This window comes from Salmo salar, chromosome ssa16, assembly GCF_905237065.1.
Source record: "Salmo salar chromosome ssa16, Ssal_v3.1, whole genome shotgun sequence".
NCBI lineage: Eukaryota > Metazoa > Chordata > Actinopteri > Salmoniformes > Salmonidae > Salmo > Salmo salar.
Window position 1 is genome coordinate 75,232,232 of NC_059457.1, and position 25,018 is coordinate 75,257,249.

Here is a 25,018-nt window from a genome sequence, read left to right on the forward strand (position 1 = left end):
CGTTATAGCGGGGTTGGTTGTTTAGCAACAAATCAACACATCCACAAGTATGAGGCAAACAGATTGGATTGGCTTAGATTGCTGACAACATGTAAGCTTTATTTAGTCTCCAATGATTATAGAAAACATAAATATATTTTCACAATGAGCACTTGTTTTCTCTCAAATACATCTTTACAGTTCTTGGTTAGCTAGCTAGTGAATTTTAGCCATATTAGCGTAGACATGAGTCAAAACACCTCTAAAACAAGACATGTTATGAAGAACAAGATGAAACGAGCTGAAACGAGCCACTTATGATTCCCCACATGGCAGTTTCTTGTCATTCTTGCTAGCAATCTGGCCATATAGTAGAGGGGAAATGAAGGTTTTTGGTTTTTGTTGTTGTTGCTCTGCGTGCTTTTCATACTCCCACGTAGTTAACAATCAACTTTGGCAATCAAAATGTAATATATTATTTTTCCATGACAATTTGTGTCAATCAATCTTTTGGAAAAAATCTATCGTTTGTATGATTATATTGACATAATAATGTTGTACCACAACACAGTGCATTTAACCTGCAGGCAAATATAATTTTGTGCAGTTGTACATCCCCCTGTTTTATATTAATTGTAATATGTATGTGCTGTGTATACTGTATTGTGTGTGTGATGTATTAATGTATGTAATAAATATTTTATCTTGAAAAATTTAAAAATATTCTGTGTAAAACAATGTAGCGGGCAATTTTTGTGATGAAATAAACAAGTACTGCTACAGGCAGGAGGTTAGATGCACCACCTACCATATGGCACAGGAAGTTGCCAAACAACTGCACTGTATGGTATGGACTCATCTGAGTTCATGAGTAAAATTAATCATAATTACTTTGTCAAACATATGTTTAGCCTTTGATAGATATTTTCTTGATTTGAAGTCGTTAGCTAGGTTATTTTACCTTTGTCATAGGCTAAAGATGGCGCCGAAAAAGAGGGCTGCTTCGCTTCCAGCTCTTAGGAAACTTTGCCGTATTTTTATTTTTTTTATGTATTATTTCTTACATTGTTAGTCCAGAATTGTTTTTGTGTTATTACATACAGCCGGGAAGAACTACTGGATATCAGAGCGGCGGTAACTCACCAGCACTACCAGCATCATACCAGGAATATGACTTTCCCGAAACGGATCCTTTGTTCGTACCCCCCAGGGCAATTGAACTGATTCCAGAAGCCGACCCAAAACAACGCCGGCGAAGGAGAGGTACTCAGAGTGGTGTTCTAGTCCGACCTAGGAGGTGCGCACACCACCCACCACTTCCGAGTATATTACTCGCTATTGTTCAGTCTTTGGATAATAAAGTTGACGAGCTCAGAGCGAGAGTATCTTTCCAGAGAGACATCAGGGATTGTAACATACTCTTTTTCACTGAAACATGGCTCTCTTGGGATATACTGTCTAAGTCGATCCAGCCAGACGGGTTCTCAGTACATCACGCAAACAGGAATAAATATCTCTCCGGGAAGAAAAAGGGAAGGGGTGTGTTATTCATGAACAACGACTCATGGTGTAACTGTGATAACACACAGAAACTCAAGACCTTTTGTTCACCCGACCTACAATACCTCACCATCAAATGCCGACCATATTCTCTCCCAAGATAATTTTCTTCGGTTATAGTCAGGGCCGTGTATATTCCCCCTCAAGCCAATACCACGACGGCCCTCAAAGAACTTCACTGGACTTTTTGCAAACTGGAAACCACATATCCTGAGGCTGCATTTATTATAGCTGCGGATTTTAACAAAGCAAATTTGAGGAAAAGGATGCTGAAATTCTACCAACACATTAACTGTAGTACTCGCGTTGCTAAGACACAACCACTGTTACTCCAACTTCCGGGAGACCTTCAAGACCCTCCCCTACCCTCCTTTCAGCAAATCTGACCACGACTCTATTTTGCTCCTCCCTTCCTATAGGCAGATCTCAAACAGGAAGTACCCATGCTAAGGACTATTCAACGCTGGTCTGACCAATCGGAATCCACACTTTAAGATTGTTCTGATCACGCAGACTGGGATATGCTCCGGGTAGCTTCAGAGAATAATATAGACCTATACACTGATACAGTGACTGACTTGTACCCACTGTGACTATTAAAACATACCCTAACCAGAAATCGTGGATAGATGGCAGCATTCAAGCAAAACTGAAAGCGAGAACCACCGCATTTGACCATAACAAGGTGACTGGGAATATGGCAGAATACAAACAATGCAACTATTCCCTTTGGAAAGGCAATCAAACAGGCAAAACATCAGTATAGAGACAAAGTGGAGTAGCAATTCAATGGCTCAGACACGAGATGTATGTGGCAGGGTCTACAGACAATCGTGGACTACAAAAAGAAAACCAGCCACGTTGTGGACACCAATGTCTTGCTACCGGATAAGCTAAACACCTTCTTCGCTCTCTTTGAAGGTAACACAGTGCCACCAACGCAGCCTGCTACCAAGGTCTGTGGGCTCTCCTGAGTAAGACATTTAAGCGTGTTAACCCTCGCAAGGCGGCGGGCCCAGACAGCAAACCTAGCCGCGTCCTCAAAACATGCGCAGACCAGCTGGCTGGTGTGTTTACGGACATATTCAATCTCTACCTATCCCAGTCTGCTGTCCGTACATGCTTCAGGATGGCCACCATTGTTCCTGTACCCAAGAAAGCACAGTTACCTGAACTAAATGACTATCGCCCAGTAGCACTTACTTCTGTCATCATGAAGTGCTTTGAGAGACTAGTCAAGGATCATATCACCTCCACTTTACCTGTCACCCTAGACCCACTTCAATTTGCTTATCGCCACAATAGATCCACAGACGATGCAATCACCATCACACTGCACACTGCCCTATCCCATCTGGACAAAAGGAATAACTATGTAAGAATGCTGTTCATTGACTATATCTCAGCATTCAACACCATAGTACCCTCCAAGCTCATCATTAAGCTTGAGGCCCTGGTTCTGAACCCCGTCCTGTGCAACTGGGTCCTGGACTTCCTGACGGGCTGCCCCCAGGTGGTGATGGTAGGAAACAACCCCTGCACTTGGCTGATCCTCAATATGGGGCCCCACAAGGGTGCGTGCTCAGCCCCTCTGTACTCCCTGTTCACCCATGACTGTGTGGCCATGCACGCCTCCAACTCAATCCTCAAGTTTGCAGATGACACAACAGTAGTGGGCTTGATTACCAACAATGACGAGACTGCCTACAGAGAGGAGGTGAGGGCTCTGGGAGTGTAGTGCCAGGAAAATTAAATCTCACTCAGTGTCAACAAAACAAAGGAGATGATCGTGGACTTCAGGAAACAGCAGAGGGAGCACCGCCCTATCTACATCGACAGGACCGCTGTGGAGAAGGTGGAAAGCTTCAAGTTCCTCAGCGTACACATCCCTGACAAACTGAAATGGTCCACCCACACAGACAGTGTGGTGAAGAAGGTGCAACAGCGCCTCTTCAACCTCAGGAGGCTGAAGAAATTTGGCTTGGCACCTAAAACCCTCACAAGCTTTTAGAGATGCACAATTGAGAGTTTCCTGGCAGGCTTATCACCACTCGGTACGGCAACTGCACCGCCCGCCACTGCAGGTCTCTCCAGAGGGTGGTGCGGTCTGCCCATCGTATCATCGGGGGCAAACTACCTGCCCTCCAGGACACCTACAGCACCTGATGTCACAGGACAGCCAAAAAGATCATCAAGGACCTCAACCACCCGAGCCACTGCCTGTTCACCCCGCTATCATCCAGAAGACGAGGTCAGTACAGGTGCATCAAAAACAGCTTCTATCTCAAGGCCATCAGACTGCTAAATTGCCATCGCTAGCACATAGAGGATGCTGCCTATATTCATAGACTTGTAACCACTGGCCACTTTAATAAATGGAACACTAGTCACTTTAATAATGTTTACATATCTTGCATTACTCATCTAATATGTATATACTGTATTCTATACTATTCTACTCTATCTTAGTGTATGCCGCTCTGACATTGCTCATCCATTAATTTATATATTCTAATTTCGTTCCTTTTCTTAGATTTGTGTGTATTAGTATAAGTTGTGAAATTGTTAGATATTACTTGTTAGATATTACTGCACTGTTGGAGCTAGAAACACAAGCATTTCGTTACACCCGCAATAACATCTGCTAAACACGTGACCAATAAAATTTGATTTGATTTTAAATCCAACATATTGTTTGCAATCGAGTGGCTCAACAGGCAAGTTTAAGTTTTACTTTCACTTTTACATCATGTCATGTCTGCTAGGTAGGCAGGCTAAAGACATAGCCACAATGAGTCAACATACTACACGACTGTTTTGTTGTCTGTAGCTGCAAACAAACCAGCAAAATGACTTCTAAGAACAGGATCACTTTTGAGCGTCTTTTTCACGGAAACGGGGGATGGCTTTAGCATAAGAAATCGGGGGTTTCCAGGGTTGGGTAGGTTACATGTATTCAGTTACTCCCCAACCCTTGGGGTTTCCACTTCTGCTTCCCAATGATGACATATTATAGGCCTATTCTATTGGCAAGGAGAGATATTTTAACAGCTGGAATTGTACATGGTAACCCTCACTTATCCCCTTTATTTTGGCATCAGTTTAATTTAAGGGCTATACATAAACCACACATAAAATAATTCCCACATACATGTAAACTGACAACTGTTATTATGGTCAATATGTACCGTTGAAGTCGGAAGTTTACATTTAAACTCAGTTTTTCACAATTCATGACATTTAATCTTAGTAAAAATTCCCTGTCTTAGGTCAGTTAGGATCACCACTTTATTTTGAGAATTTGAAATGTCAATAATAGTAGAGAATGATTTATTTCAGCTTTTATTTCTTTCATCACATTCCCAGTGGGTCAGAAGTTTACATACACTCAATTAGTATTTGGTAGCATTGCCTTTAAATTGTTGAACTTTGGGTCAAACATTTTGGGTAGCCTTTCACAAGTTACCCACAATAAGTTGGGTGAATTTTGGCCCATTCCTCCTGACATAGCTAGTGTAACCGAGTCAGGTTTGTAGGCCTCCTTGCTCGCACACGCTTTTTCAGTTCTGCCCACAAATTTTCTATAGGATTGAGGAAAGGGCTTTGTGATACCCACTCCAATACCTTGACTTTGTTGTCCTTAAGCCATTTTGCCACAACTTTACGAAGTATGTTTAGGGTCATTGTCCATTTGGAAGACCCATTTGCGACCAAGCTTTAACTTCCTGACTGATGTCTTGAGATGTTGCGTCAATATATCCACATAATTTCCCTCCCTCATGATGCCATCATTTTGTAAAGTGCACCAGTCCCTCCTGCAGCAAAGCACCCCCACAACATGATGCTGCCACCCCCGTGCTTCACGGTTGGGATGGTGTTCTTTGGCTTGCAAGCCTCCAACTTTTTCCTCCAAACATAACAATGGTCATTATGTCCAAACAGTTCTATTTTTGTTTCATCAAACCAGAGGACATTTCTCCAAAAAGTAGGATCTTTGTCCCCATGTCCAGCCGTAGTCTGGCTTTTTTATGGCGGTTATGGAGCAGTGGCTTCTTCCTTGCTGAGCGGCTATGGAGGAAACAGGTTATGTCGATATAGGACTCGTTTTACTGTGGATATAGATAATTTTGTACCTGTTTCCTCCAGCACCTTCACAAGGTCCTTTGCTGCTGTTCTGGGATTGATTTGCACTTTTCACACCAAAGTACGTTCATCTCTAGGAGACAGAACGCATCTCCTTCCTGAGCGGTATGATGGCTGCGTGGTCCTATGGTGTTTATACTTGCATACTATTGTTTGTACAGATGAACGTGGTACCTTCAGGCGTTTGGAAATTGCTCCCAAGGATGAACCAGACTTGTGGAGGTCTATAATTTTTTCGGAGGTCTTGGCTGATTTCTTTTGATTTTCTCATGATGTCAAGCAAAGAGGCACTGAGTTTGAAGGTAGGCCATGAAATACATCCACAGGTACACCTCCAATTGCCTCAAATGATGTCAATTAGCCTATCAGAAGCTCTTAAAGCCATGACATCATTTTCTGGAATTATCCAAGCTGTTAAAAGGCACAGTCAACTGGTGTATGTAATCTTCTGACCCACTGGAATTGTGATACAGTGAATTATTAGTGAAATAATCTGTAAACAATTGTTGGAAAAATTATTTGCGTCATGCACAAAGTAGATGTCCTAACCGACTTGCCAAAACTATAGTTTGTTAACAAGACATTTGTGGAGTGGTTGAAAAACGAGTTTTAATGACTCCAACCTAAGTGTATGCAAACTTCCGACTTCAACTGTATCACGTTCAATGTCAATAGGGCTATGTAGGCCCATTTAGAGTGTTAACTAGTTCACTTTCACATATATGATGCCTGGTGTTCCAGATGAACAGCTCTACAGAAAAGTGGGAGAGTTTCTTGTGTTGACTCCGGACAAGTCCACTATACCTGACCCCATCACATGCATCCTATGGAAGCATGGCTTGAACAAGGCGGCAGAGTGGGACAAGGATTTTGGGCTGTACACCTATGGTGGCTTTGAAAGCGGCACAACCCTGGACCAGGCTACTGGAGAGCTGAGAATCAGTGGATTGATGAAAACAGTTCAACAGCATATGTGTACAGTATGTGTGTGTGTGCATGTTGGTTCCTTTGCTGGCAGTATTGCTGTGTGTGTGTGTGTGTGTGTGTGTGTGTGTGTGTGTGTGTGTGTGTGTGTGTGTGTGTGTGTGTGTGTGTGTGTGTGTGTGTGTGTGTGCTTCACAACACTTTTTCACAGCTTTGTCTCTCCTGGATTTACAATGACTTCTTTCTGTAACTCCAACAAAACCTGTTTTTAAACACAGCCTAATAGAGATTAAAAGAGAGAGAGAAACAGAGAACACAAACAGATTGTAAAGAATGAGAAAGAGTGAAAGAAAGACAGAACACAAACAGATTGTAAAGAAAGAGCGAGAGAAAGAGTGTGTGAGTGTGTACAATGTGTGTGTGTGTACAGTGTGTACAGTGTGTGTGTGTGTGTGTACAGTGAGTGTGTGTGTGTGTACAGTGAGTGTGTGTGTGTGTGTGTACAGTGAGTGTGCACCACCACGTGTTCTCTGCTATGTGACATACTCCTCCATTTCCATCCACAGACCCAGTATCACAACCTGACGTCACCTGTGAATTGAACGGCACCGTGGCAACTGTTCACTGCAGTGCTAAGGGTCCGCTGGTGGTGTACTGCTGGTCTTGGTCTGACCACCAGGAGGAGATGTGGAGCCAGGAGCAGACTAGACAGCAATACAACATCACATCCCCAGAGTCAGACAGCTACACCTGTGAGGCCAGGAACCCAGTCAGTGAGAAGACACAGACCTACAACAGCATCGACTGAAAGGCCACAGCTAAACAAGAGATAGTATAAGCAGATATGGGCGACATCAACAACATATGTTTTTGTCTGTCTGACCATCTCCAAATGTTTCTGTATTTGCATGTTTTCATAGTCCCCCTAATAGCTGGTGCTGTGATTGGTGTCTTGGCTTCTGATCTATTGGCTATTCACCCATGTGTAGTGGCCTGTCTCATCTGCTGGAAGTGTTCCAAAGGTAAGCCCATGTCTTTACTGTAAATATTACCATAAATGTTTCATTATTTGAGTCTCCTCCTTGAAGTTTGATGGAAATGTATTTTTCATATCAACAATTGTTTCTCTAGCTATCTCAGGATCAAAGAATGATTCCAGGTCAACAAAATATTCAGATTTTGAAAGTAAGAAAGTGAAAGTGTTTTTCTGAAATAGACTTTAATATGCTCCAACATCCCTGGTTCTCTAGGTATGATATGTTGAATGATATCCAGAGCAGGACAAAGAACTGCATGCTGATTGGCTGAAAGCCATGCTATATCAGACCGTATACCACGGGTATGAAAAAACATTTATTTTTACTGCTTTAATTACGTTGGTAACCAGTTTATAATAGAAATAAGTCACCTCGGGGTTTGCGTTGCGTCGTTCATAAGAACAGCCCTTAGTCATGGTATACTAGCCATATACCACACCTCCTTGGGCCTTATGTCATTCTACCCCTGAGCAAGGTAGTTTACCCACTGTTCTCCGGGCGCCGAACACGTGGATGTCGATTAATTGCGGAAGACACATTTCAGTTGAATGTATTCAGTTGTACAACTGACTAGGTATCCCCCTTTCCCCTTTCCCCTTTATTGTTAAGTATAACCAGATTACCCACACCAGCAAGGCTGTGATATCCAGAGAGAGTGAGGAAGAGAAGCAGCCATTACTAGATGAGGCAGGATCTACTGATAACACAGGTGATGTTGTGAGTAATAGCCTGCTCAAACGAAATGACCAGAATCAGGGCCGGAATTCCAATGCCTTCCAGCCTAGATCTCAGGTGAGGACACTGACTAAGGTATCTGGAAACGGAGAGGGAGAAAGAGAGAGGGAAGTGAAGGAAGAGAGTAAGGGAGGGGAGAAGGCTATGTCACGGACTCATCTGACCCCCTCCAAAGCCCAGAGATGGATACCAGTGATGGATACCAGAAATGGATACAGCCTGAACCACAATCAGGATACACTGTGGGGGAGGGACAGAGGATTATGGGAATGGATCTGACCAGGAGTCACATGAGGCAATGGTCTGAGATTATGATGCAGAGACGGGGGGGAGATGACAAGAACGAGGGAAGACGAGAGGGGGAGGAAGACGGTAGAAGAGATGGAGAGGGGAAGGAAGAGAAAAGACAGGATGAAGGGAAGGAAGAGGATGAATCCAGCAGAGCCACACTCAACAGCCAGACTGACGGTCAGAGGTCTCCACCAACCCCACAGAGAAAGGACAAATATGGAGCGTCAGAGATAGAGGTGAAAGAACCTAACTCCTCCCAAACAAACACCTCCATCCTGAATTCGCATACATCAAGACCCAAGGGGGGCCCGAGTGAAAACATTTGGAAAACCCTGATCTATAAGACACTATCATGGCTATCAGATGGGTGTAGAACAAGGAAGTGCGTTGAATACAATGGAAACCCAGAGGAGCAGTGGTCAGGTAGACAGAGAGAGAGGAACACCTGGCCTATCAGGTCTGAGGAGACCCACTAGGTCAGTGTCAGACAGTACAAACACTCCTGATAGAAGCAGTCCAGGATTGTCAGCTGGTCTCAGAGCCACAGCATGTAGGTACACTATCTACTCCAATAAAATACAGTTCAGGTGCACCCTCTGGACCAGTAGACACCAGCTCAGATACAGCATGTACAGCAATAGACAGTAGCTCAGATACTCTGTGTACTTCACAGGGAAGTATAAATAAATCCTGTGCCAACAGAGACCAGTACAGCTACAGACACTGTACCAGAATAAGCCAGTTGAAAAGCACTTGTTGAATATATAGTTTGTTTGATAAATATTTTGATTCTGTACAGGGAAGGTTTGTTTCTCTTCAGTAAACTCATCTCTCTTTTTCAATCTCTTACGGGTTATTATGTATCATATTATTATCCTGTATGGGCTGTCATGTTTAGCCTAGGCTACTATAATTTTTTATAAACTTTGAGTAATGTGAGTTATAATGAAATGTTGACAAGATGACAAACTTATTATTTTATCAGAAAATATTTCATTGTGTGAATGTTTTAGTGTGCATGCCTCATACAGTAGGCTCAGTGGACAGGAGGAAAATTAAATTAACTATAGTTATTAAGTTACCTTTGAATATTACAATATTGCAAACTTTGGTTACATTATAGCACAGTGACCCGATCAATTCTAGATAAAATATATCATTCTGTACATTGAAGCCAATTATACACACAGGGAGGCGCCAGAGACCAGGTATGGGCAAGGAACATTCCAGACGTGGTTAGAAAAACATTATATTAAAGTTATTATAGCATATCAACATTATACAATGTGTTGGTGTACAGTGTGATTGTATTTCAACTATTAAACATTATTTACAAGTCAAATGGAACGTTATTTTCAACCAAGTGGTCATGACTTCAGAGGAAGGCAGAGGGGGGAACTAAAATCCACATTTTACTTTCACTTTCACAGCCTCGGTAGGCTAGGTTATTAACCACACAGTGTTTTAGCATATCTCATGTGAATTTACTTTTACGAACGAACTAACAAATATGTCCAAACTAACGCTTATCCGATTGTGCTTCTGGCTTTATCTGGTGCGAACGGTGGTCTCCGAAGGTAAGTTGAACCGACTGGCGGGCCGAACGTAGCGTTTGGCCTACCTAATATTTGTTAGGCTACTTGTTTGCTATTGTGTGCTAGTTGTATAGCCTAGCCTACACGTCACATCATAATATTTGATTATCATGAACAATGGGTATATGTAAGATCACGTGCCTTATGAACACTGCGCTGTAGCCGCAGAGTGGGATTCATATCAAAGAAAATAAGAAAGATGGCAATCTGAAATCATAAACGACATTATGGAGTGATGGACATAGCCTAAACACGCTCTTCCTATTGAAGAATGGTTTTAAACGACGTCTATGTGGGTTACGTTACGGACCGCACCCTTCAAATTCCGCTTAGCTACACACAGAGCCAAGTTCAGGAAGTTAGGAAGTTATCACATGTTGAATCCTGGCATAACCAAGGCTAAAACCTACAGAAGGGTCTGCGTGATCATGGCAGGCCCGGCCTTATGGGCGAGCCTTAGGGGGGGGGGGGGGCATCCAAATAAAATATTGAAATATTGATCATTTATTTGACTGAGACGCAGGCCGACAGAAAGACCCATCAATCTCAGATAAAGAATCCAAGCGAGCGAAACAGCGCCCCTCTGTCTCAGTATGTGTAAACAATGTATCTGATTGTGTCTGGACCAAAAGAGTATGGCATGTTATACTATTTCTGTCCAGACAGCATCAGATCCATAGGCTAGATATAGGAGGCTGGCTTCCCCTAAAGTATTTACTAGGGATGCCAAGGCAGCAGCTACTCTTCCTGGGGTCCAAACACATTAAGGCACTTACATTACACATGAAAACAGTACATCATATAACATTTTTAAACCACTACACATCTACAATACAAATGTATAATACCACCATACAACAATATTACAATGTACATCTGTGTAGAGTTTGTGTGTGTATGTGTGTGTCTGTACCTGTGTGTGTGTCTCTTCATGGTACCTGCTGTTCCAAAAGGGATATTTTTATCTGTTTTTTTAAATCTGATTCTACTACTTGCGTCAGTTACCTGATGTGGAATAGTGTACCATGTGGTCATGGCTCTATGTAGTACTGTGCGCCCCCCATAGTCTGTTCTGGACTAGGGGACTGTGAAGAGACCTCTGGTGGCATGTCTTGTGGGGTATGCATGGGTGTCTGAGCTGTGAGCTAGTAGTTTAAAACAGCTCAGTGCATTCAGCTTGTCAACACCTCTTACAAAAACAAGTAGTGATGAAGTCAATCTCCTCCACTTTGAGCCATGAGAGATTGACATGCATATCATTAATGTTAGCTCTCCGTGTACATTTAAGGGCCAGCCGTGCTGCCCTGTTCTGAGCCAATTTTAATTTTCTTAAGTCCCTCTTTGTGGCACCTGATCACACGCCTGAACAGATTGTTTTGCCACAGTTATATAATTACTCCTGTCTAAATAAGAACATTAAAATACTTCACCAGAGAGCATGACTTAGTAACAGAGGATCATTAAAATACTTCACCAGAGAGCATGACTTAGCCACAGAGGATCATTAAAATACTTCACCAGAGAGCATAACTTAGACACAGAGGATCATTAAAATACTTCACCAGAGAGCATGACTTAGCCACAGAGGATCATTAAAATACTTCACCAGAGAGCATAACTTAGCCATAGAGGATCAATAGCTTCTTTAAAAAAAATAGCTCTAGATTGTTTCAAATCACAAGTGAATAAGTGTAAGCCTATTTTGGAATCCCACAATTTGGGCAGCATGCGTGGCAATATGTCTGGGGCGGCAGGTAGCCTAGTGGTTAGGGCGTTGGGCCAGTAACCGAAAGGTTGCTGGTTAATCCACTTTTCTCCGGTAGGCCGTCTTTGTAAATAAGAATTTGTTCTTGCCTTGTTAAATAAAGGTTAAATGTAAAAAAAAAAATGTCTATCTCATTGAGTTGTGGCTGTCAGTGAAAAGCAAATAAAATATGTGTGAAGGTAATGTGTCTAAAGTATAATTTTTTATCTTGCAACAAGAAGAAGAGAAGTGGTGTGTGGTGAAGATATGGCATGTCTCTCTCCAGAATGCACTCAGCTGTCTCCTACCAATTCTTGCCCATTCATTGTTTCATTGTGTGACTTGTTTGCCCTTTGATTGTATTTTTTTATCACTTCCCCATTACATATGTCATCTGTAGTCCTAGGCCTCTGTAGGCCTAGTTAATCCCTCGTCATTTGGTTACATTAATGACTGTTAATGCACATATTAATTAGAGTCATATACTATTCTCATTCTCAGAGTGGAAACGTTGTTTGCAGAATTCAGAACCTGCTACACTTTTGAGAAACAAGTTTTGGTTTATTTCATAACCATTATGAGTTTTGTCAATCTTTTCATTGTCTTCTGTTTGAAGTGCTCCCGTGAGCAATGAGCATGTGTCTGGTTTCTCTGTCCTGATAACGTTGGAGGAGCGTGCTCGTATGGGCACTCATAGAAGTAGGCCTACCTGGCCTGCTGCATGGAACTGTAGGAAAGTGCCTGTTTGGCAATGTCGGATGTCTGATTGTCTTAACTCACCACGTCCACCACTAATAAGCAGAGCTTCTCAGTCATTTTTTCTCCACTTTACACATTGTAAATTGTCTGTTTTTTTAATGTCCATTGCAAATGATAGTTCCTCAGTATTTGAAAAATCTTTCCAACACTCGATAATCACCAAGCCTTGGTGTGATAATGCAAAATATCATAGATATTGATATCAAATATCATCTGATGATCCCATATATCCAGCAGAAACATCTGTCCCAAGCTCTCTGGTGCAGGAAACTCTGAGGGCCCGGAATAGGCTAGTTGATATAATGTTCCAAGTTTTCTAGGGACAGCTTCTGGCTGGATCCAGTAGATATTTGATACAATGTTGCACTTCACTAGTAATATCTCAAGTCAAGACAGATAGAAAGGGAGGCAGACAGGCGGAGTAGAGAGATGAATGTGATTGAAAGAACCAGAATTTTCATCAGGATATTTTCGACTGTTTTAATTGTCGGTTTAGGCATATCTATCTTATTTTAGTTGATGATGGAAGTTATAGTCTATACGCCAATGCAGCAGTAGGCCTCTTTCTGAGTTCTATAGCCGCCAGTGGACCACAGTGTATCAATGTGTCCATATGGCAGAGGCTGGTGCTCTCGCCTTAAGCCAGGTGTACACTACATGATTTTGTCCATGATTTAGCTGTCCCAGACCCAGTTTTTGAAATTGGAGACAAAATCCCCATGTCGTTGTCTACTCGGGGCGATGCACGTTTAATGTGAGTAGGTCAAAGACACAATCTGAGGGCTACCGATCTTGTCTTTGAGCAGTCTCAGACGCCCCAATATTTTCAAACATGTTTGATTTTATGTGCACAAAATCTGCAATGCTCTTGTAGTGTGAGATGTGCAACCACAAGTTTTGAGAACGGTGATCAGCAATAGCCAATGAGAGCTCGTGACAAAACCAGGCAGAAGAGGTGGAAGCTAACTAGCTAGCTAGCCTAGCATAAAAAACAACAGAAAACAACATGGCTTTGAAGAAGAAAAGAGCTGGGGGTCATCCACGGGCTATTTGGCCACCCCCTTTACATGGGGTATTGATCAAAATCAAAAGGGCAAACAATTCACACAATGTAACAATGAATGTGCAAGAATTGTCCGGAGACTGCGGACTTATTCAGGACAGATTTTGGTGAGAGTGAACCCTCTCGCTGAGCCTCTTCCTCTCTGCTGAAACTAGCAAGTGAAACAGCGCCCCTCTGTCTTACTATATGTAGCCCATGTATCTGATACTGTCTGGCTAGATAAAGTATGACATGTCATACTCCTTTTGTCCAGACAGCATCAGATACATGATCTACACATACATAGACAGAGGGGCGCTGTTTCGCTCGCTCTGATGCTTTATCTGAGATTGATGATTCTTTCTGTCGGCGTGCGTCTCGGTCAAATAAATTATCAATATTTAAATATTTTACTTGGAGGAGGAGGCAAGGAGGTACAGTAGGGTGGGCAGACTCCCTTAATGCCTTCCCTCCTTTATGCACAAATACTGATATAATAACCATCCTATCGAAGTAAACTTGGAGTCATGTGATAATATGTTGTGTGGTCCTCCCACTATGACTTGGGAAGGTACTGCATGCAGTTTATTAGGCTACAGATGAAATAAATGATGATCAACTTCAGAGGATGGTGAAAGTGCAAGGTGTTGAGTTTGATGCTTCTTTCCAATAAATATTGACATTCTTATTTTGGTGACATGACGATCGATGCTTTCTTTGGACACTGTGTTAACAAACCTCCAAACGAGCTTCAATGCCATACAACTCTCCTTCCGTGGCCTCCAACTGCTCTTAAATGCAAGTAAAACTAAATGCATGCTCTTCAACCGATCGCTGCCCGCACCTGCCCACCCGACTAGCATCACTACTCTGGACGGTTCTGACTTAGAATATGTGGACAACTATAAATACCTGGTGTTTGACTAGACTGTAAACTCTCCTTCCAGACTCACATTAACCATCTCCAATCCAAAGTTAAATCTAGAATCGGCTTCCTATTTCACAACAAAGCCTCCTTCACTCATGCTGCCAAACATACCCTCGTAAAACTGACTATCCTTGACTTCGGCGATGTCATTTATAAATAGCCTCCAACACTCTACTCAGCAAATTGGATGCAGTCTATCACAGTGCCATCCGTTTTGTCACCAAAGCCCCATATACTACCCACCACTGCAACCTGTATGCTCTCGTTGGCTGGTCCTTGCTACATATTCGTCGCCAAACCCACTGGCTCTATAAGTCTTTGCTAGGTAAAGCTCCGACCTTATCTCAGCTCACTGGTCACCATAGCAACACCCACCCGTAGCACACGCTCCAGCAGGTATATTTCACTGGTCATCCCCAAAGCCAACACTTCATTGGCCGCCTTTCCTTCCAGTTCTCTGCTGCCTATGACTGGAACGAATTGCAAAAATCACTGAAGTTGGAGACTTATCTCCCTCACTAACTTTAAGCGTCAGCTGACAGAGCAGCTTACTGATCGCTGCAGCTGTACACAACCCATCTGTAAATAGCCCATCCAACAAACTACCTACCTCATCCCCATATTGGTTTTTGTTTTTCTGCTTTTTTGCACACCAGTATTTCTACTTGCACATCTGCACATCTATCACTCCAGTGTAAATTGCTAAATTGTAATTACTTCGCCACCATTGGCCTATTTATTGCCTTACCTCCTTACTTAATTTGCACACACTGTATACAGATTTTTCTATTGTGTTATTGACTGTGCGTTTGTTTATCCCATGTGTAACTCTGTGTTGTTGTTTTTGTCGCACTGCTTTGCTTTATCTTGGCCAGGTCGCAGTTGTAAATGAGAACTTGTTCTCAACTGGCCTACCTGGTTAATAAAGGTGAAATAAAAAATATAACGCACAACAGTCTATATAACACAACAGTCTATATAACACAGCAGTCTATATAACACAGCAGTCTATATAACACAACAGTCTATATAACACAACAGTCTATATAACACAGCAGTCTATATAACGCAACACTCTATATAACACAGTAGTCTATATAACACAGCAGTCTATATAACGCAACAGTCTATATAACACAGCAGTCTCTATAACACAACAGTCTATATAACACAACAGTCTATATAACACAACAGTCTATATAACACAGCAGTCTACATAACACAACAGTCTATATAACACAGCAGTCTATATAACGCAACAGTCTATATAACACAGCAGTCTATATAACGCAACAGTCTATATAACACAGCAGTCTATATAACACAACAGTCTTTATACCGCAACAGTCTATATAACGCACAGCAGTCTATAATGCACAACAGTCTATATAACACAACAGTCTATATAACACAACAGTCTATATAACGTAGCAGTTTGTGACAAACCATCAGTATAGTAGAAAATGCGATGGAACCCATTTAAAATTGTATTTTTCATTTGGTACATGGGAATTTATCTGCAAAAGTTATTTTTATGTCAAGTGAAAGGGAAAGGGGGGTACCTAGTCAGTTGTACAACTGAATTTATTCAACTGAAATGTGTCTTCCGCATTTAACCCAACCCCTCTGAATCAGAGAGGTGCGGAGGGCTATTTACACTACCTCATCATTCACAGACTTATCATCAAAAAGTCAGTTTGATGGAAACATATCTCTGGTGGGAAAATGTGATTATTGTTTTATGCATATTTTAGAATAATAGCATGAAAATCAGTCGTAAATTGGATGGAAACCTAGCTAGTGATATAATAGTGAACAGGGTGTAGACAAAGACTTTAGTCTATGGTGTTGTCTACATACATTTCTGTTCCAGTGGTGGTGATGAGGGGAACATACTAGTCAAAGTGGTCAGACTACATAGACCAGATACACCCAGCAAGCAGAATTCTAGATATAAACAGTAAAGGTAGATGATAATGTCTCTTTCAATGCCAATAGGGTTAGGACTACATATTTATACCCCAACCATAATGTGTTACCCTGGATACATTGATACTCTGATACATGTATGAAATGTCTGCTTTCCTAGATGATCTTTCTCTTAAAGTGGGAGGTGAGCTGGTGTTGAAACCAGATAAGTCCACAGTGACTGACCCCATCACAAGCATCGCATGGAAGCATGGGAAGAACAAGGTGGCAGAGTGGGACAAGGATTTTGGTGGTCTGGACATCTATGCTGCCTTCAAAAACCGTACAACCCTGGACCAGACTACTGGAGAGCTGAGAATCAGTGGATTGATGAAAACAGACAGTGGAGTTTATTCTGTGGAGTTCAACAGCAAACTGCCTGACAAGACATATAAGCTATCTGTTTTCAGTAAGTGTGTGTGTGTGTGTGTGTGTGTGTGTGTGTGTGTGTGTGTGTGTATGCCTCTATATGAAACAGCAGGTTATGTATTGCAAGCATTTCCCCAAATTATTCCTGTTTCTTTCCTCTACTTACAGAGGCTGTCCCCAAACCCACAATCACTTCTTCCTGTAACACCAACAAAACCTCCTGCACTCTGACCTGTGAAGGTGACACCACTGATGCTGAACCAGTCACCTACAGATGGAAAGAGGGAGAGGGGGCATGGGAGGTTGTAGGCAAACAGCTTACTGTCTCTAAGAGTGACACTGGCAAATCAAACAATGGTTACAATTACACCTGCAAGATGAAGAATGCTGTTAGTGAGGAAGTCAGTGAGGTGTTTGGTCCAGGTGAGTGGACACTCATTTATTTAACTAGGCAAGTCAGTTAAGAACAAATTCTTATTTTCAATGACAGCCTAGGAACAGTGGGTTAACTGCCTTGTTCAGGGGCAGAACGACAGATTTTGTACCTTGTCAGCTCAGGGATTCCATCTTGCAACCTTTCGGTTCCTAGTCCAACACTCTAACCACTAGGCTACCCTGCCGCCTCATAAGTGTGTTACAGTCTTATGTATTGATATGTCAGTAACACTGCTAGTATTGTAGGACATTTTGAGTGTGGAACTATGCTGAATACCTGATCAACTCCAGTCAAAGTATCAATACAAAATGTGTTTTCATTTCAGAGCGTTCCAATACCGGTGCTGTTGTTGGTGGTGTTGTCGTTACCATTGTAGTGCTTGTTGCCGTCATAACAGGTAAGAACAGCACATCTATAGTAACAGAACACTGTACATGTGCAAAGTTCTGAAGCACAGATTGACTTAACAGCAGCAACAACAGTGAGCTATACCCCCTGAAGGGGATACCTGTTCTACCTGTATTTACAGTAGTGTTCAGGCTACTGTTACAGTCAAGACAAGGGGTTAGATGCACCACCTGCTGTAGGTCACAGTCTTCATAATGTGTTACAGTGAGGCACCAATTTGGACAGTGCACAGTATGGATTAGTCTAATCTGAATGAATCAGCAAAAAGGATGGTAATTACTTTGTGTTAACCTAAAAATATGTTTATCGTACAATGGATATTAGATGTGAAATCGCTGGCTAGGTTATTTTACCTTTGTCATAGGCTACATCCATCCTATTTTTTTAAATCAAGTGGCTCAACAGGCAAGTTTTACTTTCACTTTTACAGAAAGCTCATGTCTGCTACGTAGGCTGAAGACATAGCCACAGTCAACATACTACACAACTGTTGTTACAAACAAACTAGAAACATTTTTAAAAGAAAAGGCTCACAGTGCCTCTCTGAAGATGATGTGGGCCGTGAAACCACGGAAAGCCAATCATTTCCAATGGAAGAGAAGCGAATTGTGTGGGGGACAGTTGGTAGCATGGGCGAGGGTCGTGAACAGGGTGGGACCAAAGTTGGGAAAGTTGAACTTTATGCAAATACTTCCCGCCATTGCGGAGCACTTGAAGTACATCACAAGTCAATAAAACATCATGTAATAACATCTACCTAACATCATAATAAAAATCCATGGGTAGAATCTTAATTGTTTACTCCTTGCATCCTCGCTTCCTTCTCAAAACTCATTGGAAGAGAAGGTCAGAGGGGAGGGACCTCTGGCTTTCTCATCCAATGGGTTTTGAGAAGTAGGAGAGAGGATGCAAGGAGTATGCCATTGATATTCTCCCCTAGTCGCACAAGTATGCTACGTTTTCGATACCATATCGACCATCCACTATAACTGTAATATGTGACGGTGCATAAGGCCTATGTGTGGCTTTATCATACGAAGTAGGGAGTTTCCAGGGTTGGGTAGGTTACATGTAATCAGTCACTCCCAACCCTGGGGGCTTCCATTGGGTATAGCAGGGTCTGGCAGTCACTCAAGAAAAATAATTTAAAGTAGACCAAAAAAGTAGACTAAAATTATTCGCATGGCTCGGAGAGCAGCTGCCAGCATGGTGCCTTTTCTTTCACTTTTAGAAACCAGAGAACAGAGAATACCAGTTTGTTTTGCCGGTAAGCAGTTTAGGCTGGTCACCGATTGCTTTGAATTTGATGTCAGCCTTGTAATCCGTGTTGTTATCTGATAGCCAGGGAACTGGGAGGTGGGGGAGCCCTACTTTTTGGTGACCATTGGAAACCAAAAGCTATTTTATTTCTATTAAAATATAGGTTGCGATAGCTGTAGCCTAATTGGTATCTTCATTCATTCGGCCCAGGAGGCTAATGCAATTTTGGTTTCATGTATTGTTATAAAAATAAACACAACAGAAACAACTTCCCCAAAATAAATAGTTTTTTTTTAATATAAAGCTTGGCTACTTATGGTTTTTAGTCTGTTCGTGTTCTCTCCTCCTGTGTTGTTGAAGACACTAATGACTTCCCACCAACATTGTCTCGTGCTCTTCCCACTTTCTACAAAGACCGTTGGTGGGAAGTCATTATAGATCTACACTGTATGCACCGTTCGACAATGGTGACTATAGTCTAGGGGACCGGCAACCTTTTTCATCTGGAGTGCCAATTTACAATTATTCCTACCATTTCTAAAGTTCTGCGTGTCAGTTATGATTTTCAAATACGCATTGTAGGCTACCTAACCATGCCCAAAAAATGTGTAACTGCCCACAAACTAAATCATGATATAGCTGTCTACTGGACAGAGGTGCTGTCCATTCAGCACCACACCACAGAGCTCCACTATGCCTACCTGTCCTGAGGCGCTGTCCATTCAGCACCACACCATGGAGCTCCACTATGCCTACCTGTCCTGAGGCGCTGTCCATTCAGCACCACACCATGGAGCTCCACTATGCCTACCTGTCCTGAGGCGCTGTCCATTCAGCACCACACCATGGAGCTCCACTATGCCTACCTGTACTGAGGAGCTGTCCATTCAGCACCACACCATGGAGCTCCACTATGCCTACCTGTCCTGAGGCGCTGTCCATTCAGCACCACACCATGGAGCTCCACTATGCCTACCTGTACTGAGGAGCTGTCCATTCAGCACCACACCATGGAGCTCCACTATGCCTACCTGTCCTGAGGCGCTGTCCATTCAGCACCACGCCATGGAGCTCCACTATGCCTACCTGTACCGAGGAGCTGTCCATTCAGCACCACACCATGGAGCTCCACTATGCCTACCTGTCCTGAGGCGCTGTCCATTCAGTGGTGTTGAATCACGGACGCAGCCTTAGGTTCCTTTAAAAAAGCATGTGTATATTTTGTGATTTTTGTCATTCTTTGAGTTTGTCTTGCATTCTTGTTGATTGTAGGCCTGGGTAAGTCCTTTGATGTATGCCTTTATTTCAATGCATGTGTAGGATTTATCTAGCATAGTTTGTATTGTCGTCAGCTGTTTAATTCACTGGTTACTTTCACAGTGATTTGAAGTCGGCCTTGTGCAAGTACTGTATGCATGCTCTCGGAAATGATGTCTCCTTATTGCAGCTTAAGCATGTAAATGTGGTTGAAGTCATACTCAACAACTGACAGAATGGTTAATGCATAGACTTGTACTTTATTAGGGGTTATTTCTCACTCTGTTAAACCTAACACATAAGATACACAACCATGGATCAACTTGGAAAATAAAATGTGTATATTTGTACTCCTCAGGATTTTTGGTGTGGAAGAAACAGACAGGTAGGATAATTCTGTCTCTTCCTGTCTCAATTCTTCATACTCACTGCTTCACAGAACATTTGGATTCCAGTGAAAACAAAGAACCATTTGAATGAAAATGTTAATAATGTCTTACATTTTTGAGTTTCTATTTCATCTCAGGATATCCCCAAGACACCTGGATCGACTTTTTGAGAAAGTATTGTAGTGGAATGTGTGGTAAGTTTTACCTTTACTTGACTCTGATCCCTACTCAACCTGCTGACAGGGCCCCCAAAGTAATACAAACACAACATTATTAATGTACTGCACTATATACACATACTTCCATGCACTACACACATGCTTCCTCACAGCACAGGACATGTGTGTTGTTTTTGTCCTGTTCCAGAAAACTTTTTGTGTATGTGTGTATGTGAGAGAGAGAGAGTCCACAGCAGTAATTTCACAACCCAGAATATTTCATGTTTTCTCTTATGCAAATTTAATGGGCAAATACCTCCTAAATTCAAGGAACCTATTCTACTCTGTTTACAGTAAATATTGTTGATGGCTGGTGTAACTTTACAGGGGATGCAGGCAACATTCGGGATGATGTTGCCCCGGATACTGTTTATCACACTGTAGGGGATGTTCAGGTCACCAACCGTGGATCTTCAGGGGTTCTCTCTGGGGTTGCCATGGATACAGTTTACAGCACTGTAGGAGAGAAGTCTTCTAGAGATTACTCCATGAATCAGACTAATAACAATCAGCCCACTAACACAGGTAGTAACACTAACACACCTTTTACATGGTACTTCTATGGGGCCACTTTGACAATGCAGATATGTGGAGATGTTGCCAGAAATGTGTTTCTCATATTATTTGTGGTGGCATTTATTTTAAGAACATGTTTTATTGACATCTACATACAGTATGAGAAGGTGATTACTAATGTGAGTTTATAGTTAGCAGTGTGTGGACAAGCATATATAAATGTGTATTTTGCTGTTGGAATCTGCAAGGAAAATGTGCTTTAAATGATGTACTTGTGATGAGTATTTGAAATAATTTGTTTGGTTTATCTTTACATCTATGCATTTTTGCACTGTGAAAATGTTACCCATAGAGCTAACACTGTGGATAAAGGTTGTCACTGTCGCCCCTTGCTAGGTTGTACTGTTGAAAAGCCAATTATTTAATAATCTTCATTCAGGACGTTTTCAGTTCTGAGAACTGTTTCCTTGTTGTTGTTTTTTATATGACTGTTACCAGTTTAGAGATGTGGACTGTTTCAGGATGTCTCAAGGCCTTTGCAGGTTTTGTGTCTTTAAGAACTTAAAGTGATAATGTACTGCAAGGGTAGGAAACCCTGGTCCTGGAGGGCCGCAGGTACTTCATGTTTTTGATTTAACTGACCTGGTCCAGCAGGTGTGTTGAATGTAGGCAATCACTGATCAGTTCAGTTGGTCTGGTGTGGTGCCTAGTTGGAACAAAATCCTGCAGTACTCCAGGAACAAGGTTACCTACATCTGATCTTCTGTATGTTACAAATTAAAGAGTCTGCATCATCATTAAATATTGTGACAACAAAGATGTTTGAGAATGCTAAACTGATCTATTCTCTCTTCAGCTAAAGTGAGGGATGTAAACAATCAAACCACAGCCAAGTCATCCAGCTAATTTAAGACGTCATGAAGCAGAAGTAGCATTAGAAGTTAGATGCTCCTCTGCATATCTCAGAATATCACAAGAGCATAGCAATCAATCTATTTTATTTGAATTCTGTTTTTGATGACTGATGGTAAAATACAGTGGCATTCGACTTGAATTCTGCCACTTACGCATCCTTTTCATTGTCATCCAGAAGTGAACACAACCAATGCTAATATGGTCTGTGTATCAGAATGCTGAGCTCAACTTCTCTCTTCTCTTCTTCTCAGCTAAAGGCAGTGATGGAGTCCAGCCAGAACAAGGCATGTCATCCAGTTAGTTTGACTGTATAAACATAAGTAACTTCTTTAAAGATAGACTATACATAAATCGCTCCTCCATTTCCTGGTTGATACAATTCTAATAGTTTTACCTCATTTCAGTTTATGTGAAAAAACAAGCAGTCATTGGGTAGAGGATCATTGTACTATTTAAACCACTGAAATATATTTTCCATAACCATAAATATTGTATATTCAGCTGGTGTACAAAACCGAAACGGGAACCATATAAATAGAACAGATTTACTGCTTCTTAGACTTGCTTACAACAGGAAGGAAAGATATATAACTCACATTTCTATGTGAATTGGGTTGGGTCTCCCAAAAAGCGACCTATTGTAGCTTTATGCAGTGTTTGATGCAGTAGGAGAGAGGCTGTAGTTTATGTTTTCCGTGTGTGTGTGTGACTCTGCAGGGGTTTTACTAACGGGGGAAGACGACGCAGACAAAGCTGAAAAGGGACAGGGGAATGGAGGTGTGTATAAGATTTAAGCGAATAGTTTACCTGGTAACAGAGTGCTCTGGCAGTTACAGTACACTCAAACCATATTTGTCCTGATGATTTGATTCCTTGATTTACCGCTGATGAATTGAATGTATTTTTTTAATGTATATATTTCTGCCGAGACGCACTTTTAAATGGATAGTCTTTGGCTCAATGACTGGAAATCTATGGTAACAGCTACACTATATATACAAAAGTATATGGACACCCCTTCTAGGCTATTTCAGCCAGACCAGTTGCTGACAGGTGTATATAATCAAGCACACAGCCATACAATCTCCATAGACAAACATTGGCTGTAGAATGGCCTTACTGAAGAGCTCAGTGACTTTCAGGGTGGCACTTTCAAAGTCAGTGTGTAAAATTTCTGCAAGGCTAAAGCTGCCCCTGTCAAATGTAAGTTCTGTTATTGTGAAGTGGAAACGTCTAGGAGCAACAACGGCTCAGCCGTGAAGTGATAGGCCACACAAGCTCACAGAAAGGGACCGACGAGTGCTGAAGCGCGTAGTGCGTGAAAATCATCTGTCCTCGGTTGCAACACTCACTACAGAGTTCCAACCTGCCTCTGGAAGCAATGTCAGCACAAGAACTGTAATTTGGGAGCTTCATGAAATGGGTTTCAGTGGCCGAGCAACCGCACAAGCCAAAGATCACAATGCCAAGTGTCGGCTGGAGTGATGTAAAGTTCGCCGCCATTGGACTCTGGAGCAGTGGAAATGCGTTCTCTGGAGTGACGAATCATGCTTCACCGTGTGGAGGATGACAGGGGAATGCTACCTGCCCCAATGCATAGTGCCAACTGTAAAGTTTGGAGGAGGCGTTGGGCTGTTTTTCATGATTGGGCCTAGGCCCCTTAGTTCCAGTGAACAGCATACAATTACATTGTAGATGATTCTGTGCTTCCAACTTTGTGGCAACAGTTTGGGGAAAGCCTTTACCTGTTTCAGCATAACAATGCCCCCAAGGACAAAGCGAGTTCCATACAGAAATGGTTTGTCGAGATCGGTGTGGAAGAACTTGACTGGCCTGCACAGAGCACTGACCTCAACCCCATCTAACACCTTTGGGATGAATTGGAATGCAGACTGCGAGCCAGGCCTAATCGCCCGAAATCAGTGCCCAACCTCACTAACACTGTTGTGGCTGAATGGAAGCCAAAAGTCCCCGCAGCAATGTTCCAACATCTAGTGGAAAGCCTTCCCAGAAGAGTGGAGGCTGTTATAGCAGCAAAGGGGGGACCAACTCCATATTAATGCCCATGATTTTGGAATAAAATACTCGACGAGCAGGTGTCTATATACTTTTGGTCATGTAGTGTAGCATGTAATTACGTTAACACTAGTAGCAATACCCCCCCTCTACCCTTGCCTATACTGCTGAAAAAAATCCTAGTGAATCACTGCTGTAACTCACTGATTAAGTTAAATATAATACACTGTGTATTGGGAAAGGGGGATACCTACAGTAGTCAGTTGTACAACTGAATGCATTCAAGTATAGGATAGGAGTGTATAAGTATGCGTTTCTTTCAAAATGATCTGATTAGAGAAAGTTTGTCTTTCTGTCATCATTAGCTGCTGAAGCCAGTGGATCCAACAGTCATAAAGATGAATCAAAGCCTGAGAGTAAGAAGATACAGTGTCATTAGACTGGAGTTCTGCCACTTAGCATCCTTTTCATTGTCATCTAGAAGTGAACACAAACAATGCTAATATGGTCTGTGTATGAGAATGCTGAG

The 25,018-nt window shown here is 42.1% G+C and overlaps 1 protein-coding gene across 13 annotated transcripts in view; it reads left to right on the top strand.

Annotated features, from left to right (window-relative positions):
* The window catches only part of LOC106574687 (uncharacterized), an 86,409-nt gene that overhangs the window by 23,068 nt on the left and 38,323 nt on the right, over positions 1–25,018 (top strand). For 2 of the 13 annotated variants that reach the window (XM_045697838.1, XM_014150695.2), the window contains exons 1-10: positions 10,012–10,246; positions 16,827–17,114; positions 17,243–17,497; positions 17,836–17,907; positions 20,794–20,820; positions 20,962–21,018; positions 21,370–21,567; positions 22,725–22,757; positions 23,191–23,250; positions 24,855–24,905. In XM_045697838.1, the coding sequence (XP_045553794.1) occupies positions 10,180–10,246; positions 16,827–17,114; positions 17,243–17,497; positions 17,836–17,907; positions 20,794–20,820; positions 20,962–21,018; positions 21,370–21,567; positions 22,725–22,757; positions 23,191–23,250; positions 24,855–24,905 (1,108 nt within the window). In that variant the 5' untranslated portion in view covers positions 10,012–10,179. Of the gene's footprint in view, positions 1–10,011; positions 10,247–16,826; positions 17,115–17,242; positions 17,498–17,835; positions 17,908–20,793; positions 20,821–20,961; positions 21,019–21,369; positions 21,568–22,724; positions 22,758–23,190; positions 23,251–24,854; positions 24,906–25,018 lie in introns of those variants that run through there. The other 11 variants (XM_045697840.1, XM_014150696.2, XM_045697843.1 and 8 more) reach the window with 8 other exon arrangements.